The sequence below is a fragment of the Orcinus orca genome, chromosome 12 (genome assembly GCF_937001465.1).
Source record: "Orcinus orca chromosome 12, mOrcOrc1.1, whole genome shotgun sequence".
NCBI lineage: Eukaryota > Metazoa > Chordata > Mammalia > Artiodactyla > Delphinidae > Orcinus > Orcinus orca.
This window is the reverse complement of record NC_064570.1, coordinates 71,298,582-71,319,513: the sequence shown is the minus strand read 5'-3', so window position 1 is coordinate 71,319,513 and position 20,932 is coordinate 71,298,582. Positions and strand designations below refer to the sequence as shown.

Genomic DNA, 20,932 nt, shown 5'->3' with positions numbered 1-20,932 from the left:
TACTCTCCTGCTGTCCCTCGTCTTCTTAGTTACCCCTCTGATCATATGCTAGTCCTTTTCATTGAACCCTTCAAAATGAACTTAAAGGGATAATGTGATGTTCAGTGTATTAATAATTCAAACTAGTTTAAAACTAGTAGATACAAATTAGGAGAAAACATAAGCATACTCTTTCCTAAACAGATAACCAAGCAGATTATCTGAAGTTTTTTTTTTTGAAGGATTACTTGGTTTTTGAAGCATCTACCCTGAATCAACAAAATAAATCATGACATATGAAATCTAAATAGTGTTGTTCTGATAAACTTGCCAATAGCTTTGGTTTTCAGCCAGGAGTAAATATGCCTCCAAGGGGACATTTGGCAATGTCTGGAGACATTTTCGGTTGTCACACCTGTTGCAGAGGCTACTGGCATCTGGTGCATAAGGGCCAGGGATGCTGCTAAACGTCCGACAATGCCCAAGACAGCCCCCGTGACAAAGAGTAACCCAGACACATGTGCGTAGCGTTGAGGTTGAGAAACCCTAGTTTCAACATATGACGACGACTGTGGGCTGAAATACGTCACCTGAAAATGTTGACGCCTTAACCCTCTAGTACCTCAGAGTGGGGCTGTATTTGGAGACAGGACCTCTAAACAGATAATTAAGTTAAAATGATGCTATTCCGGTGGGCTCTAACTTAAGTTGACTGGTGTTCTTATAAGAACGGAAAACTTGGACACACAAAGAGACCCCAGGGATGTGCAAACAGAGGAAAGGCCACACGAGGACCCAGCAAGGAGGTGGTCATCGGCAAGCCAGGGAGAGGCGTCCAAAGAAACCAGACCCGCCAACCCCTTCGCCTTAGATCTCTAGCCTCCGGGAGGAAATAAATGTCTGTCATCTGAGTCACCCAGCTTGTGGTGGTTTGTTACGGCAGCCCTGGTAAATGAACAAAACTAGCCTGCAAAAGGAGTCGGTTTCTCTCTCGTCTTAGTTGTAGAAAATGTAGCTGCTTCTCGGCTAGTTCCTTGAAGAGCTCACCCGCCACACCAGCCAGCTTTGAGTTCTCTGTTGTCACTGTTTCGCTTTCTGCCCAGTATAATCAAGTGTGATTTTCAAGGTGCCACACATCCACAGAGACATGGATAAGGCAGGTGGTTCAAGGTCTGTCACTCTACCGTATGTGCAATACTGTGGTGACTATCTCAGTGTCATATGGAAGATATCAACCAAAAAAAAGGCCAAATGGAGGAAGCTTAGCTGAAATGAAACCATGATGCATTATCTGAATTATGGGAGAGAAAAAGGATGGGGAAATTAATGATTCAACCTATCTCTAAGGATCAAACATAGTTCCTAAGCTCTGCCGAAGCACCAGGCCTCATTTCTCTGACTTCTGACATAATAAGTTGATACAGATATTTCAAGGAAGTGGATTTTTAATACCTAAACATGCACATTCAGCCATAGGTGGAAGGGAAAATAATGAGACTTCAACAAGAGTGGTTTTACCTTTTCTGCAATTTTCAGAGAAACATCTCTAATGGTGTCCAAAGGAGGATAAAGCCGGCCCTCTTCCAAGTGTTTATCTGATACTTGCTGAGCTATAACCTTAAAAAAAAAAAAAAGAAAGACAAAAAAATACTTCATACCATAGAATGTGGTAGTTGTGAGGATAATGGTGAATGGTCGCGGATAAAAGCAGATCCCATTAACGCCATCATCCAATTGCATCTCTCCCTTTCTCAGTGGAAAAACTGAGCTCAGAGAGGCTTGGTGACTGGTGGCGGGAGACAAATAGTGAAAAAGATGGGGATGAGTGTCTGGGTTTCCTCTTAACCCAGTTCCTTTTCTACTGTACCATAGAACGCTGGTGGCTTTCTTGTTTGATGCACTAGAGGGACGGGGGAAGAAGGGTAAGAAAGGCAGAGGAGGATGAGAAAAGTGATGGAAAAGGACCCTGAAAACAGAGGAGGAGAGGCTGGCCAGGCCTTGCTCCCAGCTCACATACTCTTGCACGGGAGGTAGAGCAGGAGGCCGAGAGAGCTATTTCCGACTCACATGGCAGAGCAGGATACAGATTCTGGATTATCCAAATCGCCTAAGTAGCCTCAGCCTTTGCTGTCCCCAAACCAGTCCCTATTTCTAAAGGAAACAGTGTAGACGTGAAAATGGGCTACAAGGGTAGATCTTATGTTAAGTATTCTTATCACATACACATTCATAATAAGAATAAAGAGGGTGGGAAAAAACTTCTGGAGGTGGGCTTCCCTGGTGGCGCAGTGGTTGAGAGTCCGCCTGCCGAAGCAGGGGACACGGGTTCGTGCCCCGGTCTGGGAAGATCCCACATGCCGCGGAGCGGCTGGGCCCGTGAGCCATGGCCGCTGAGCCTGCGCGTCCGGAGCCTGTGCTCCGCAACGGGAGAAGCCACAAAGTGAGAGGCCCTCATACCACAAAAACAAACAAACAAAAAACTTCTGGAGGTGATAGATTTGTGTATGGCATGGATTGTGGTGATGGTTTCAAAGGTATATACTTACTTATCTCTAAATTCATCAAGTTGTAAGATATATAGCTTTTTGTTATGTCAATCACACCTCAATAAAGTAGCTTAAAAACATGAGGCAAATTGACATTATGTGCTTCCTGATGTGATTTACTGAGAAGGATTCAATTATTAGGCAAACCTAAACCAAACCCTCTAACCATACAACTTAAATCATGAGGAACATTGTAAAAAACAACTGGCCTGTACTCTTCAAAATGTCATTGCCATAAAAGAAACAGAAAGGCTGAAATGCTCTTGCAGATGAAAAGAGTAGTCTAGAGGCTATAAAGGTCTTTTTTATGGATAACTGGCAAATTTGAATTTGGATTATATGTTAGATAATAGTATTATATCAACGTTAAAGTTACCTGGGTTTTCAGTTATCCAGTGACTTACATGAATCAGTTTCCTCCAGACGCTGCTGTCAGTGGGGATCTCTCTAGTGCCCTCTGGGCAGATAGCAGAAAGGGTGGGGGCAAGGAGAATGAGAGAACACAGAGCAGGTGACTTAGGAGGAGGGTGTGAGGGTAGGAGGCCCAGGTTTGCCTCCCAGATGTGAACAGGAGGGAGGAGACTGTTCCAGGCTGCTGCACAGACTGCGCAGGGCCAGCAGGGCTGTCCCCAAGGAGCATCAGAGGTCCCAGAGACTGTCCAGAGGACCGAGAAATCCAAAAATCTCTTTGTGATATAAAAATGTGCTGGAATAGTCTTTGAGATTGGTGCCAATCCATGAGATTACTAGTTCCGTAAGAGATCCAATTAGTACTTTGACAATAACCCTAACAGTTACTAGATTTGGGGTGGGCAAACAAAACATTCACCTAGATCTCCTACATGCTACTTCTGTTAACTACAAAATATAATCTAGACAAGAACCTTCTTCTTTTTGCCCCTTCTAGAGGTGTGTCTGTGGTGTTGTATTTATTCTCACTAATAAATACTACTGACTACTAGTTCTATTTAATTCAGTAAGTATTTACTCAGTTTCTGCTACGTGCTTTAGTACTGCACTAGTGCTACTGGTGTTTTGAAAGAAGTATATGGGAGACCTTCTGTCTTCAGAGAAGATAACATACAATTTAAATATAAGGCAAGACTTGATTGTTCAATACGTGAAACTCTCGAGAGCATAATACAGCTAGGAATCAAATGAAGTGTTTGCTAAAGATGGCCACGGCTAAGGAGAAAGATCAAAATGAGTCAGAGAGGCCCCAAAAGGACCCAAGGACGAGGTGGGACTTAAGCCGTGACCTGAAGATAGGCTCAGACAGGTGGAGAATGAGTCTCGGAGTTTTCCAGGCAGGATGATACATCGGACAGTTACATGGGTGTGCACACGCCTGGTGTGTTTAAAGGCTTTGGGTTGAGGGAGGATAAAAAGAACATCAGGCTTCTAAGCTTCGGTGCCGCTTAGAAAGGGTGTCACGAACAGAAATGTGGGTATTGAGGGCAAGGGGAGAGAAGAAATGGTTTTCTACATCGTATTTAAGGAAATAGCAGGGCATTTTGGTGGAAATACCCATCAGGTCACTGGAGATGTGGTGAAAGATAAGAATAGGGATATACAGACTTGGCCCCTTTTAGAATGACGATAATGGAAATAAGAGATTGTGTGAGATCTGTGAAAGTAGACTTTAAAAGGAAAGAGAAAAGTGAGGGCAAAAAACTGAATACTAGGAAGAAGCTTAGTTGAAAGGAACTTGAGGGACTTCCCTGGAGGTCCAGTGAAGACTTCGCCTTCCAATGCAGAGGTACGGGTTCGATCCCTGGTCAGGGAGCTGGGATCCCATGTGCCTTGCGGCCAGAGGCCCAAAACATAGAACAGAAGCACTGTTGTGACAGGTTCAATAGACTTTTTTTTTTTTTGCGGTACGCGGGCCTCTCACTGCTGTGGCCTCTCCCGTTGCGGAGCACAGGCTCCGGACGCGCAGGCTCAGCAGCCATGGCTCACGGGCCCAGCCGCTCCGCGGCATGTGGGATCCTCCCGGACCGGGGCACGGACCCATGTCCCCTGCATCAGCAGGCGGACTCTCAACCGCTGCGCCACCAGGGAAGCCCTCAATAAAGACTTTTAAAAAAATGGTCCGCATCAAAAAAGTCTTAAAAAAAAGGGGGGTGGGGACTTGAAAGGATGACAAAGAAAACAATGAGGTGGCATGAAAAACAGGAATATCGTGTTGAAGCCTAAGAGGGGAACAGTGGAAAGGCCAAGATTCAGCCGGAGAGATAGCTGGCTATGATAAGAATAACACCAGTAACCTCACCACATCTTACTGTTTTCCTTCAGAGGTGTTTGAGAGTAATTATTACTTTCCCTGGGTAGATTTACTGGAAAGACTTTTTTTTTTTTCATGAAATTTGTCACTAGAGGGTGCTGGAGTTATTTAGGAAAGAAAACACTGGCTACCACGAGTAAAAAGATCATCTTTCTTCTTCTGATGTGTCTGCTATAAAAGACAATGACTACATTTCCCTTAATGTAAGAACAACTTTGAAAAGCCCTCCTAAGTAATTAGACATGATTTCTTGAGTCAAAGAAGCTCTAAGGGCTTCCCTGGTGGCGCAGTGGTTTAGAGTCCACCTGCCGATGCAGGGGATGTGGGTTCGTGCCCCGGTCCGGGAAGATCCCACATGCCGCGGAGCGGCTGGGCCCGTGAGCCATGGCCTCTGAGCCTGTGCTCCGCAGCGGGAGAGGCCACAACAGTGAGAGGCCCGCGTACCGCAAAAAAAAAAAAAAAAAAAAAAAAAGAAAAAAAAAAAAAAGAAGCTCTAAGACACCAGCCGTCGTGCTTTTAATGCAGTGAAGAAAAAGAAAGGAGAATTAGAGCTGGCCGACCTCTGTTCTCACAGAATGACACCAAGGCGCGAAACCCCGGGTTTAGGCTACTTGAGATCACACCAATAACATAAAAATCTTTCACAACGCAAAGAATAGTCTGTTTGCATGATGAAAATATGTGAACATTAATCAGGCTTTACTTGGTTGGGTTTAGTTAGCGTGGTTTCATTTCAAGAGAAGAAATTCACTCAAATTTCTCCTTCATGAATTGCATCCTCCTCAGACGTATCAACCAGGTGAACATTCTGATTACCCACAGCTCATGATTTTACAAATATCGGGCCAACCACTGTATCATCCCCCTGAGGTTTGCGAGGCAAGGGGAACTGATGGGAGCCTTAGGTTCAGAGTACCTCTTGTGCCTTTGTGGCTGACCTAAGAGTTTTGTGTCTTTTGCCAGCATCTATGAATCTGTGGCAGGCTGACTTGTTAGCCTGCAAGTAAGGTGAAATTTCAGACCCTTCACAGTTCTTAAACAGTAGCTTAATAGAGCATCCCTACCGGCTGTTCTCTGTGCTGTTCTGTGAATCCTTCCTGAAGGCCCACAGAAGAGCCCACTTCTGTCCTTTTAATGACTTTACAAACACCGAATTCTCTGTTTTAATTTCTTCTCTGCTTGAAGTACTAGAGTGGTTTCTGTATTCTACACTGCACCCTGAATAATAAACACTTCACCATACCAAATCAGACTGTCATTTTTTTCCCCATAATGCTTATATTAGTACAGTACTACAAAGATTATTAGATAGATATGTAGATAGGTAGATATTAGAGGTATGTTCTTTTTTGTTAACTTTTTATTCTATATTGGAGTACAGTTGATTAACAATGTTGTGTTAGTTTCAGGTGCACAAAAAAGTGATTCAGCTATACATATACATGTATCTATTCTTTTTCAAATTCTTTTCCCAGTTAGGTCGTTACAGAATATTGAGTAGAGTTTCCTGTGCTACACAGTAGGTCCTTGTTGGTTATCCATTTTAAATATAGCAGTGTGTACATGTCAATCCCAAACTCCCTAACTATCCCTCCCCCTACCCTTCCCCCCAGTAACCATAAGTTCGTTCTCTAACAGACTGTCATCTTAAATCTTCAAAATGCCATCATCGGGAATTCCCTGGCAGTCCAGTGGTTAGGATTCGGTGCTTTCACTGCTGGGGCCCAGGTTCAACCCCTGGTTGGGGAACTAAGATCCTGCAAGCCACGAAGCATGGCCAAAAAAAAAAAAAGCCATCGTCTAGGTAGGTTCTCCATGGAGAAATATTTACCACTTCCTCCATAATTTGGAAACAAAATTTTTATTGTCTCATTACTGTCACAGAACATAATTGAAAGTGTAAAGATTTAAAAAAAAAAGGTTTCTTTTCTCATACCCTGTTGATGGGAATGTAAAGTGGTGCAGCCACTGTGGAAAACAGTATGGCGGTTCCTCAGAAAACGAAAAGTAGAACTACCATATGACCCAGCAATTCCACTCCTGGGTATATATCCAGACAAAACTATAATTTGAAAAGATCCTTGCACCCCTATGTTCATAGCAGCATCATTTACAATTGCCAAGATATGGAAGCAACCTAAGTGTCCATTAACAAGTGAATGGATAAATAAGATGTGGTATATACGTATAATGGAATACTACTCAGCCATAAAAAAGAATGAAATTTTGCCATTTGCAGCAACATGGATGGACTTGGAGGGCATTATGCTAAGTGAAATAAGTCAGACAGAGAAAGATAAATACTGCCTGATGTCACTTACATGTGGACTCTAAAAAATACAACAGACTAGTGAATATGACAAAGAAGAAGCAGACTCACAGATATAGAGAACAAACTAGTGGTTACCAGTGGGGAGGGGAAAGGGGGAGGGGTAATATAGGGGTAGGGGAGTAAAAGGTACAAACTTTTAGGTATCAAATAAGCTACAAGGACATACTGTACAGCATGGGGAATACAGCCAATATTTTATAATAGCTAGAGATGGAGTATAACCTTTGAAAATTGGGCATCACTATGCTGTACACCTGTAACATATAATATTGTACATCAACTGTACTTCAATTTTTAAAAAGCTCTCTTTTAAGAAATCAGAACATAGTCTTTCTGCTGGCTACTGAAGAACAATCTTTCCTAGTGACTCAGTGTGAAGTTACTACCCATCCCTTACTCTCTACTGGGAAAGATTTGATCTTCTTTGGACTTTACACCTTCTAGACAGTGAGCTGGGATACTAAATAAATAAAACAGTAGACAACCTACAAGGAGCTGATTTGAGATTTTTCAGCCTTGGCGAACACAGAGTATTTTACTATACCTCAGCAATGGTGAGAAAAATCTTATCCGTGATATGCCTCAGTCCACACGCCACCACACCGAGAGCAACTCCAGGAAACACATAGGAATTGTTGCCTTGGCCAGGATATAGGGTCTGTCCACTTGGGAGAGTGACAGGGTCAAAAGGACTGCCACTGGCAAAAATGGCACGACCCTGCAACACAGACACACAACTGTAAAAAGAGGCAGGCTATCTTTAAACAAATGGATCATAAGACAGTAATTCAAGTATTGAGTAGTTAGAAAGAAGTCTGATTTTTTCATTGACTTCCTAATAAGTGTGAGCAAGCTATCATGACGCTGGCAGTAAGTTCTGGAATGAGTGATTATTTCTGTTCTCTATCTGCCTCTCTATTCGTAGGAGAAGCATGCAAAAAACAGGAGACCCCAAGACCACCATCCTGTTGTTGGCAGTGGTCCAATCCACGGGCCCATCAACCATCTCTAGACTACAGACTTCCACTTACAGGCTTCTGAATACAAAAAGGGTAGGTTAATGTTTGAATCTTGGAAAAGATGACATTTTAGGTTACAGTTTAGAGGTCAACAGGTTCCCAATGTAATCACTGGGACAAATTTTATATATTTCTGTATTGTAAAGAATTATCTGAAAAGTCATATAGGAAAAAAATTCATTAGCACAAATGGGGTTAGCAGATAAGAATAAGATTAAATTATCAGTAATTGTCTAAAACTGTCTTTATTTTTTTCCTGGTCTTAATATTTCATCATAATATTTTTGAGGAATCCCATGTATTACAGGCTTTAAGATGGCATGAACTTAGGGCCTGTCAGGTGCTGTATTCCATACTGCCAGTCAAAAGGGGGGCGTCTGTCTGATCTGGGAGGCGATAATAGATGGAAGCGTTCAGGCTTCTGAAACAGGGATAGGAAACCCTCAACAAATAAAGCACTACAATCTAAGAAATGCATTTGAAAAGTCTAAAAAAGCACTAAATCCCCAAAGCATAGTTTAAATGGTAATAGATTGGGTTATAAATTTCATCCCTCTTACCTTGAGTCTAAATCCATTATGATATTAATAATATTAACTTATTCATTTTTAACACATGTCATACTATACCTTTTCCATAAAGGTTAAGTATAACATGATTCAACCTTTTCAGGATATAAAAAGAGGAAAATAGATGAGAAAAAAATAGAAATTCTCATCTAGGTGTTTATCAGACACTGATATGTCTTGCACAAAATTAGGTGTTGTTTTCAGACAAGTGTGATACCTTCAAGTCTGCTTTGTTTAGCAAATAAAGTGTTTTGTTACAAGCAAATTTCTAATGTAACTAAATTATCATTTGATATACATATTTGATATATATGTTATTTGATATATATATACGTTTGAAAATTATATTTGAGAAAGAGACCTGCAACATTCTACACACACCTGTTTGCCGCCCTCCTCTCCTTCACTCCGGCCAGTCGCTCCAGCATCATCATATTTTACGGAGGAAGGGTATTAAATAAACGACAGACAACTAAATACCCTCATATATAGAGACTGTTAATATGGAGAAGGAAACCTCTCCATATCATTTTTGGTATAGTTACAGTTTTTCGGAATTCAACGGTCCCTTTGTATTTTTAACCCTTCCTGATGACTCTTCACCTGCGCCTGAAGCAGCAGAGACTCACATCCAGCAACAGCCCCTTTCTTGTTCTGTAATCCTTTGGCTGAACCGATGTTTTCAGCTTCAAAATGACTTTTAATTTTATATATAGCAACATAAGAGCATTAGGCGAAATCATAAGAAAGAGTTTAGGCCATTTATATCAGACACATTTGAACTTAAAAACACAGCTACAGAAATTTGGCTAATTTTGTTTACGTCTATTATAGGTGAATCTATGAAATTTTGAGGCTTTTTGAAATATGCCAAAACAAAATATGTACTTAAACACTTATTTATTATGTGCCTACTCTGTGTAATGCGCTATGCTGAAGTTTTGTTATTGGTTTTTTTTTCTGCTTTAAGGATTTAAGGACTGAGTTACATGAGGCAAATTCCCCAACCTAGAGATGGGATAAAAACTTAAATTACTGAGGATACTGACGCCATCCCAGATAAGAGAAATAAACAATGGAGTTGCTCCTTTGCAAAATTTCATCAACTCTAGTAATAAGCATTTAAGGATACAGTATTAAAGAAGTAGAGCCATCCAGTTTTATTTATGCAGTTTTATTTATGCATTGAGTTAGATTTATGCAGAGTGACATAACTCTGTCTTGTTTATCCTTTCCAGTTCATTTTAGATTTCTTTCCAAAATAAAAGTGTTAGATATATGTGACTCAACTTCTGTTTTGTTGTAATGACATTTTCAAGTCTTTTAAGGAAAAAAAAGGGCCCTTGTCAACATATTGGTCAAATATATATTAATACAAGCACAGTATAAAATAAGTCACTTTTTTTGGAAACAGTAAAGTATTGAAGCTTTGAGGACTCCTATCCCAGTCAGGCTGGATGTCAAAATAATTGCCCAAATGCTCCACCCATGCCATCAAAATCCAAACCCAGGAGGAGTTAGCAAAGCAGAAATAAGACTGTGGTTTTATACTGTGTGCGTCAATGTTTGGGAATAGCTAGTTAAAAGCTATTTTAATCAGTATCTAGGATCAAGCTTTTTCCTTTTTAACTTTTATGTTTAAATCTTAGATACTTCCAAAGCGCTTAAGGAAAATTATCAATAAAACATTACAAAGTTTATTTTGTTTTATTGAAGAACAGGATTTATACAAGATTCTAAAAAAGGATATGGTTCTTATCCTTCATGACCTGTTCACTGTTCTTTCAGTCTTGGTTATAAAATTTTTAAAGGTTAACCGGTAAGCACCTTAGATACCCTGGGCTCCCTTACAAAGAATCACAATCTGACTATTAAAATATCAGTTCCATTTTTGCTTTACCTTGGTCAGTTTATAGCACTGCTCTGCAGTACATTCTGCTTTGCTAGTTGGATTACTCAAAGCAAAAATAATAGGCCGTTCATTGAAGGTTGCCATGTCTTTGAGAATTTGCTCTGAGAATGCACCTCTAATCGCAGCAACTCCTAACGTAGAAACAAGAAACCAGTGAATAGGACTATCATTGGTTAATTAATCCAGTGCCCCCCAAACAATGAGACATGTCAGGTCATTTTGTAATACCCCCTAAACAAAATATAGAATATGTGTATTAAAGTGACAAAAAAGAGATGTTCGTTAATGCCAACAACCTTTAAGGTTACAAATCTGCAAGTATCTATGAAAAAAATCACAGCTTTAACATTTGACTCATTAATAAATTTAGTGACCAATCACTAGGAATTCTAGGCAATTTTATCAGGAAATAAATGTGTCTAATATATACTATCTCTCTGTAAACAATTCTAGAAGTATATTTCAGTCCCTCAGGCTATAAAGCAATCATATTTTATAATCCAGTGCTAACACTTAAGACAATCATCCGATTCAATGATAAAACTGAAGTATGACTCACTGAAAAAAACTGAACAGAAGAATAAAGCTATTAGCATAATGAGAATGGAAAAAGTAAGATTCCTGATGGAACATATTTTATAAAAAACAACAATAAAGGCTTACTACTACCCATTAACTCCTGTCATGGAGTAAGTATTTGTTTTTACTATGGTTCTCATCATTATTCTCAATATTGTCATCTGTGTCACAGGAGCTTCTAGAAATGGAGTATAATACCAAGTAAGGGTTGACATTATATACACACAAAATAAAGGATACAAAGTTTCAAAACTTTTGAGTTTTTTTCAACCGCAACAAATTCGTCCATAGTAAACTCCTTACGGTGCACATGCAGTGTGTAACACACTGAGTTATATAAAGACATGAAATACGGTCCCTGTTTTCAAGGAGGGTCTAGTTCAGTCTTTCTCAACCTTGGCCCCACAAACGTTTTGGGTTGGACAATTCCTTACTGGGGGGAGGCTTCGCTGGGCACTGGAGTCTGTGGACCAGCACCCTTAGGCTCTACCCACTAATGTCCGGAGCTCTGACCACCCCTTCTCCCTCCAGTTGTGACTACCAAAGAATGTCTCCTGACACTGCCAAATGTTTCCTTTCGGGGCCAAACCACCTCCCTTTTAGAACCACTGTCTATTTGGAATAATCAAGCCTGGCAAAGTGCTGGATATGACAGGTATTGGCAGGTTGACAGAGTGAGCAGAGGGAACCACATACTTCAGCTGGGATCATCAGTAAGATTAAGAAGACGGCTCTGCATTTACAAATCTAGGCCTCTAGGGGGTACTGTTGCTTCAGGGAATGCGTAATTTTGTTTGCGAACGCCAAAGGTTAGAATTTCAAGAAGCTAAATTACGTCTCAAAATTCAGCAGTAGGAAAACAAATCAAGCCCACGTGGGGTTGAGGTAGGGTTGATGGCGGGGAGGAAGAAGCCAAAGCTCACCGATGAGGGTGGTTGGTTTTATATCTCGAACAATGGCTTCCAGGTTCTTCATTTCTTCATGTTCATGGGCAAATTCCTCTTTCTCTTGTGTTAAGGCAGCACGTCCCTAAGTACAGCAAATAAAAAGGAATGATAAATCTGCCAAACATGTGAGAGTCAAAGAAATTTCAGAATATTATGCATATTACCCATATTTATGCTTAACATTTTTATGTATTATGTCTTCCAGCTGTTCTTAAAAGTCTCCTTTCCAATTACCAGAGTATTATTTCATTCACCCTTGCAACAAAGATTTGTCTCAGACAATGTTCTAGGCAATGGGGATATAACAGTGAACAAAATAAAGTCTTGCCCTTATTTAATTATTATTTAATATTTAAAATCCTAACTCTACAGACATTTATGAGAAACTGGCATTAACAAAGAGCAACGAAAAACATCATTTAAATAAAGATATTGTTTACTAGACACGATTTGTGTTGATAAAGCAGTGTCTTAGAGTGTGCAGAGTTGCCTTTAGCGGCTGAACTACTCACTAAGAATGGAACTTGATGCCATATTTATATCATACTTTGATGTTCTACATAATTATTAGTTTTATATGTTTTTATTTTGTAATGTTTTCATTATAATTGTACCATGTATTATTATCTAGGAAACATCTAATTTAATATCCTAGCTACAAAAAAGAACGTAGGATGGGGGAGAGGAGTGTTAGCTGAAAATCTGGTCCTTCCTTTTTTTTTTCTTCTGCTCTTTCAGTATTGTATCTTTCCACATAATTAGTAGATCTGAACATGAAATTCTCATCCAAACTTCTACGACCAGGAATAAAAATCTGCTCAAATTAGAATTCTCCTCATTCATCTATTATTCAATCTCCTTACTTCACTGAAGCTTTCATCAAAGAATGAGTGATACAATAGCTTTTTGTTCCCAGGAAGCAATAGCTAAATTAAGTACACTACGTATTAAGCTTGACTTTTAAATTATTAAAATAATAATAACAATAATAATATTCTACCTACAAATTTTTAAGATTTTGACTACATAATAAATCACTACCTAACTTTATATGGTACTTTATAGCTTAAAGGTTGTTTTCACATATTTCATTTGATCCCCTCACCAATTTGAAAAGTAGGGCAAATACAATTAGGTTTTTGCATGAGGAAACAGAGGCTCTGAGATATCAAGCAATTTGCCCAAGACAGGTGCTAGAAATCAGTCTTTCCAATAATACAGCACAGTACAGCCCTGGAAAAAACACTTTACAAATGGTATATGTCAACTTGTATGCAAATTGTTAATCCTGAAGATGGTACAATATTCTTGCTTTAAAAGGTTATTATCATCCTAAATGGGAAAAGAATCTGAAAAAGTATAGGTATATGCATACGTATAACTGAATCACTCTGCTATATACCTGACACTAACACAACACTGTAAATCAACTATACTCTAATATAAAGCAAAAATTTTTATAAAAAAGTTATCGTTTTATTTTTGTTTTTAAAAGTAATACATGTGAATTATAGATAACTTGAAACATATGAACCTCTTTGTACTCGTTTCATCTATAAAATAAGAATAATTAGAATTTCTACCTCATCAGCTTTTTAGCAAATTAAATAATATATCTAAAGCACTTAGGACTGTGCCCAGTTTTTAACAACAACTCAAAGTTAGTTGTTATAATTAAAATTTTTGTGAAGAAGAAAAAACCATAGTTCTAGCACTTATAATTCTAGTACCCTTTTTTGTAGTGGCAAGTGCTGGAAAGTGCTATTTCTGTATCACTGTTTTCTGTCATGAGCATGACTTTAGAGCTAACAGCATCCTAATAACAGAATTCACCATTACTGACCCCTGGGCTCTAAAAAGTTTTATCTTACACCTTTTCTTCCCTGCACATCAAAATATACTACATCTGAGAAACCGAAAAATCATCTTATTTAACACTAACTGGAAAAGATATATGTGTCCTCATGGTCACTGCCTCATTATTTACAATAGCCAAGAAGTGGAAGCAACCTAAGCGTCCATCAATGGATGAATGGACAAAGAAAATACACATGCACACACACAGGAATATTATTCAGCCATAAAAAAGGAAATCTTGCCATTTGTGACAACATGGAGAGACCTTGAGGGTATTATGCTAAGTGAAGTGAATCAAAGAAAGACAAATACTATATGATCTCACTTATATGTGGAACCTGAAAAAACAAAAAGCAAACAAACAAACAACAAACTCATAGATACAGAGAACAGATTGGTGGTTGCCAGAGGCTGGGGAGGCAAAAATGGGTGAAGGGGGTCAAAAGGTACAAACTTCCAGCTATAAGATAAATAGGTCCTGCGGGTGTAATGTACAGCATGCTGACAATAGTTAATAATACTGTATATTGAAAGTCACTAAGAGAGTAGATATTAAAAGTTCTCATCACAAGAAAAAACATTTGTAACTATGTGTGATGATGGATGTGAACTAGAGTTATTGTGGTAATCATTTCACAATATATACAAATGTTGAATAATTACGTTGTACACCTGAAACTAATATAACATTATATGTCAATTATATCTCAATTTTAAAACACCTTATTTAATTCATTCCAAATCAAATTTGGTTTCCTGTTTCATATTCACTTCAGGAGAGAACATTTGAGGCTCTAGTAACATTAACTCAAATATCGTTAGTCTATATTCTTGTTCATCATGTTTATTAAAGAAAAAATCAGTCAAGAGAGTCATATAAATTCAGTTGCTGTACTTCCATCAGGCAGCATCAAATCATTCCATAAAACCTAACTATCATCATAGCCTCTTTACAACTTGTCATAGGTCTATCACAAATAGTTGATGTACACCTAGACTGATTTTGTGAGTAACCACTAAATATTCTCAAACCATTCTTTCGTATTTATAAGATTTTTAAATTGCCTTTTAATAATATAAAAAATTATTACAATACTGAAATCTTTACAATTTGCACTAAATGGGGGGTGAGGCTACCTGGTGCCCCAATCCTCTACTCTCTTAGCTTCACAGCTGGGAAACTTATTTCAGTTACATATCTCAATCACAGAGGTTAATTAAGCATCATCCTAGCATGTAAAAAGTAGCTAGGCTTAATGCTAATTAGTCACAAATAAGAAAACAGAGGTATCTGCATGCCACAAGAATCCTCCCCCAAAAGTTTTGATAGGGCTTCCCTGGTGGTGCAGCGGTTGAGAGTCCGCCTGCCGATGCAGGGGACGTGGGTTCGTGCCCCGGTCCGGGAAAATCCCACGTGCCGCGGAGCCGCTGGGACCGTGAGTCATGGCCGCTGAGCCTGCGCGTCCCGAGCCTGTGCTCCGTAATGGGAGAGGCCACAACAGTGAGAGGCCCGCGCACCGCAAAAAAAAAAAAAAAAGATAATTCAGATTTTGATTTAGGCCCCAGTTCCTCATCATCTCTTTCCTGTGTCAGTGATTTTGCCATGATACTTTACAGTTCCTTTTACAAAAGGCAGAGTATACTTTCCGACCCCTTGCCTTTGGATTTGAACATGAGGCTTGCTCTGGTCCATAAAATGTGGGCCGAAATGACAGTGTGCCAGTTCCAAGCTTAGGCCTTAAGAGTAATTCTCTTGTACCATCACCACTGCTTTGGAAGTACAAGCCAGCCTGCTGGTCCACAGACGACGAGCCTTGTGAAGCAGACCTGGACCCAACCTGTAGCCCAGAGCCACCCAGTAGCATCATCACAGCCACCCACTCTGACCCACAGGTGTGTGAGAAAATAAATAATTATTGTTCGTATGTCACTGAGATTTTGTGGCTTTCGATAACATAGGAATAGCTAACTGATACAGGGGATGATTTTAGTTTGTTTTTTTTTTATTATTTTCTTTTTTTATTGAAGTACAGTTGAATTACAATGTTGTGTTAGTTTCAGGTGTATAGCAAAGTGATTCAGTTATATACTCTTTTTCAGATTCTTTTCCCTTATAGGCTATTACAAAATATTGAGTATAGTTCCCTGTGCTATACAGTAGGTCCTTGTTGGTTATCTATTTCGGGATGATTTTAATTTTGATTACATATTCCACCGTTTCTTTTTACCCAATGTTATTCCTATCTGTTTCTTTGAAAATAAGAGGTTCCTCAGTGAAGTAAGTCAGACAGAGAAAGACAAATATCATATGATATTGCTCATATGCGGAATCTAAAAAAAAAAAATGATACAAACGAACTTATTTACAAAGCAGAAACAGACTTAGAGAATGAACTTACGGTTACCGAGGGGTGAAGGGATAGATTGGGAGTTTGGGATGGACATGTACACACTGCTATATTTAAAATAGATTACCAACAAGGACCTACTGTACAGCACGGGAAACTCTGTTCAGTACTCTGTAGTAACCTAACTGGGAAAAGAATTTGAAAAAACAGAATGTGTATGTATAACAATCACTTTGCTGCACACCTGAAACTAACACAACATTGTTAATCAACTATACTCCAATAAAAAATAAAAATTAAAAAAATAAAATAAAAAAGAGCTTCCTTTCCCCAAAATGATTTGATGAGAACACTTTTGCAATCCACCTGCTACCTCAATGCCCTTATTACTGCTTGGTTATTTGGCAAAAAATAATCATGCGTTATTAAAAAAAGGAGAAATTCTGGTCATGGATAGGAATAAGAGTCTGGAGCCATTTGACAGTTACAGTATTTACCTAAATTGTTTCTGAACTCTCTCTGGAAGTAGTATAAACTAAAATTCATGACTATTTTCATTCTCACAACGAGGCAATTTCTAGGACACGTACTAAACAAAGGTGCAGCTTGGGGAGATATATTTCCTGGGAATAATAACCTTCAGCTTCCAGAATTCTAAGCTAACATAGTTTTGGCCTGTTACTCTTTCCCAGAAACACATATACTCAACTGCAGGTATAAAGGCAAGTAACTACACTAAAATCTCACTCAGGTCCTACATGGCAAATACTGCAGAAATGCAAATTGCTCCTAGCACTACTTCCAGTACAATGGAGCCTAAAGGGCTAAATTATAGGCCCCAGACTCCCTTGAAGCTAGGGTTTCTGCTTTACACAGAGCACTCACCAAGCTAATGTGCCTTCACAGGACACTGAAGGAGAAATGCACATCATGAAGTGGTAGCCATACGGCTCTTCTGGAAGCTCGTGGTGGTGGTGTTTGTTTCCAGGCAGCTGTGTTTCCAGTCTCTAGTTTCTAGTCCACCACCAACAGGTGGGTGCTAAGGAACAGTGGGTGGCAGCTACCATATCTGGCAACTTTCTTGTTTGTGGCCGAGATCCTGATTCTCAAATGGGCAGGGACAGCAGCTCCCTTGTTAATGCAGATATGTGTTACAGGAACTATTCCTCAAACTTCGGCCTGGTGCTTACTTCTTCAAAGGTTTAGAGATTTGCTTTTCAGGGTATCTAATGCTAGAACCTCTGCTAGGTTCTCTAACAAAGAAAAACTATCTCAGGATAACTATTCACCTACTCCAAACCAACTGTAGTCATCTCAACGCAACGTAAGGTAATCTTGAGAGCTGCTGATAAAATGCGTATCTCTTAGAGAAGACTGAATGAATCACTGGGTTTTGCCTCTTGGTCTTTTGGTTTCCACCTGACAAAGTTTAAGTATTATGCAAATACATTCCATCAAAGGAATAACCAGTGCTGAATATGATTAAGGAATTACCATATGTCCTAGAACTTTCTTTCAATGTTATATTAATGCATTCTAGTATCAAGTTTTCTTCTTTAATAACAGTAGAATATTATAATTAATCTTTATCTGTGGTTTACTTTGAAATAGGAAGCAGAAAGCCCACTGAAAGGGTTGTGAGCAAAAAGGACATTTATAAGATTTTCAGGGTTATTAACAAAATAAGAATAGGAAGTACTAAAAATAGTTTAAGAGGAAATGTACCACGGATTTGTTTATTTTAGAAAATGTTTGGGCTCACAAAACAATAGATTCCACACAATCCATGGTAAAGCACTGTGGCCCACAGTAAGAAACAGAAGAATTACTAGCTCACAGTGAAGGTGTTCCCAGTCTGAGGAAACAACCCATTCTTGACCATTTAGCTACTGACAAACAACACGCCAATGAAAATATATCTAAACTGCTTCTGCTATACAGTTTTAAATAAACTTGCATAGGCTCTCCATAAAAATGGAAATCTAGGGCTTCCCTCGTGGTGCAGTGGTTAAGAATCTGCCTGCCAATGCAGGGGACACGGGTTTGAGCCCTGGTCCGGGAAGATCCCACATGCCGCGGAGCAACTAAGCCCGTGCGCCACAACTACTGAGCCTGTGCTCTAGAGCCTGTGAACCACAACTACTGAGCCCATGTGCTACAACTACTGAAGCCCATGTGCCTAGAGCCCATGCTCCGCAACAAGAGAAGCCACCACAGTGAGAGGCCCACGCACCACAATGAAGAGTAGCCCCAACTGCCGCAATTAGAGAAAGCCCGTGCGCAGCAACAAAAACCCAACACAGCCAAAAATAAATAAATAAAAATAAATTTTTTAAAAAAAGAAGAAATCTATTCATTTTCATTATATTACCAAGCCAAGAAGTAGCCTCCCACATGAGAAAATAAAACTAGCATGAGGGCTTCCCTGGTGGCACAGTGGTTAAGAATCTGCCTGCCAAAGCAGGGGACACGGATTCGAGCCCTGGTTCAGGAAGATCCCACATGTGGCAGAGCAACTAAGCCCGTGCGCCACAACTACTGAGCCTGCGCTCTAGAGTCCGCGAGCCACAACTACTGAGCCCGTGTGCCACAACTACTGAAGCCCGTGCACCTAGAGCTCGTGCTCCACAATAAGAGAAGTCACCGCAGCAAGATGCCCGCGCACCGCAGCTAAGAGCAGCCCCCGCTCGCCGCAACTAGAGAAAGCCTGCACGCAGCAACAAAGACCCAACGCAGCCAAAAATAAATAAATAAATATATTAAATAAATAAAACTAGCATGAGAGTAAAAGTCTTAGAAAAGTTTTACTAGCAGCTGAAATAACCAAATTCAACCTTGCATAATATGAATTGAACAGCTGCTACAAGTAGCATGTAAATGAGAGAAGAGGGTCTAGTCTGTTCATATTGAATGTGGACCTAGAAATCCATAATGTGAAATGAATTTAAAAGATGTTGAATAATCTGAAGGTGGGAGAGACATAATCGTCATTTTCTTAGTTCAATAATTCAAAATATTTTCCTGAGCTTACTGTCCCAGACTATCCCAAACAGGAAATTAAACATTTAAAAATGTATTTTACAATGTTGTCCTCACAACTGTCGATCATGGTCAAGATAAATTGGTATAAATTGTGATAAATTTTGTTGGCTTAGGGACACGAATAAATAACTAGTAGCAGAATACATTCTAATAGCGAACAGCAAATACATTTATGTTACTTCTGAAAACCTTCAATGATATACAAAAAAATGAAAGAAAAGCTCCCCAGTTAGCCACAATAAATGCCATCTACACGTGTTGGGGATTGAACGTGGGACTCAGGATCAGTGTGGAGAAGTCCTTAGGCCCTTCCATTCACTCATGACCTTGGGCAAGTCCTTTGATACTTCTACAGATGTTGGCTTCTCCACCTAGAAAACGGTTTGGATTGGTGATGAAGACAGTGTAATAAAAATGAACCTGGGGCTTCCCTGGTGGCGCAGTGGTTGAGAGTCCGCCTGCCGATGCAGGGGACATGGGTTCGTGCCCCGGTCCGGGAAGATCCCACATGCCGCAGAGCGGCTGGGCCCGTGCGCCATGGCCACTGAGCCTGCGCGTCTGGAGCCTGTGCTCCGCAGCGGGAGAGGCCACAACAGTGAGAGGCCCGCGTACCGCAAAAAAAAAGAACCTGATTTGGACTTTCCAAAGCCAACTGAGTGCCAGACTCACCTGAGGAAAAATAGATTCCTGAGCCCTGCTGCCAGATATTTTCATTCAAATCCAGGACGAGGCCCTGGAATCTGTATTTTTTAAAAGCTTCTCAGATGATTCAAGTGATTAGCCAGTTTTTAGAATCACTGCACTGAAGGATTTATCAGATCTCTACCAGAAGCATTTTTAAAAGGTATGTGATCTGTTTTCAAAAAAGTATGAAATGACGAGTTCTAAAGGAGGAAAGCTACAGAATAATGCAAAAGCACAGATTTCTAGTAGTGCTCTTTTGGCTGGCAACCCGAGATATAATGAAAAGTATTTAATGTGTTTAAACCACCTAAGGTTCCTGGAATGAGCAGCAAATCATCAAGAAGGTAGATAAACGTTATATGAAAAGATGTATGCTTTTATCATGAACATCTTACTTTATTAATCATAGTAACAGCACTGGCAGCTCCTAGCCACTAAAGCCAGAACTTGGCCAGAAGACATCCATCTAGCAAGAAACATAAATTACCTATAGCCTCAGCCCCAAAGGCTTAATTCTTGGTGGTGACTTAGGAACGAAGGGAGAATAAGTACTGAAAGAAGGCCAGAAATCATGCAAACCAGCATCACTCAAGGGCTCTACTTGCCAAAAACAGAAGAATCAAAAGACAAAAATAAAGGTCTCCCAAGTATCTTCTATACCATTTTCAAAGTTGATGTGATGATCTGGTTTAGATTAAAAACTATTGGAATGTGACATTCTCTAGATCTGTAATACTCAGGCCAATGTCTTTTACCTTTGGACTTCTATTTTCTGTGCCAATGGCTCAATTTTCTCCTCCTTTCAAAATCCAATTTGGAATCTACCTTCTTTAC

The 20,932-nt window shown here is 39.7% G+C and overlaps 1 protein-coding gene across 1 annotated transcript in view; it reads right to left on the bottom strand.

Annotated features, from left to right (window-relative positions):
• The window catches only part of ME1 (malic enzyme 1), a 194,963-nt gene that overhangs the window by 4,659 nt on the left and 169,372 nt on the right, over positions 1 to 20,932 (bottom strand). Inside the window, exons 10-13 of the mRNA XM_004270079.4 lie at positions 12,144 to 12,249; positions 10,630 to 10,772; positions 7,686 to 7,859; positions 1,498 to 1,596 (exon numbers count right to left, since the gene is read on the bottom strand). Of these exons, the coding sequence (XP_004270127.1) occupies positions 1,498 to 1,596; positions 7,686 to 7,859; positions 10,630 to 10,772; positions 12,144 to 12,249 (522 nt within the window). The remainder of the gene's footprint in view (positions 1 to 1,497; positions 1,597 to 7,685; positions 7,860 to 10,629; positions 10,773 to 12,143; positions 12,250 to 20,932) is intronic.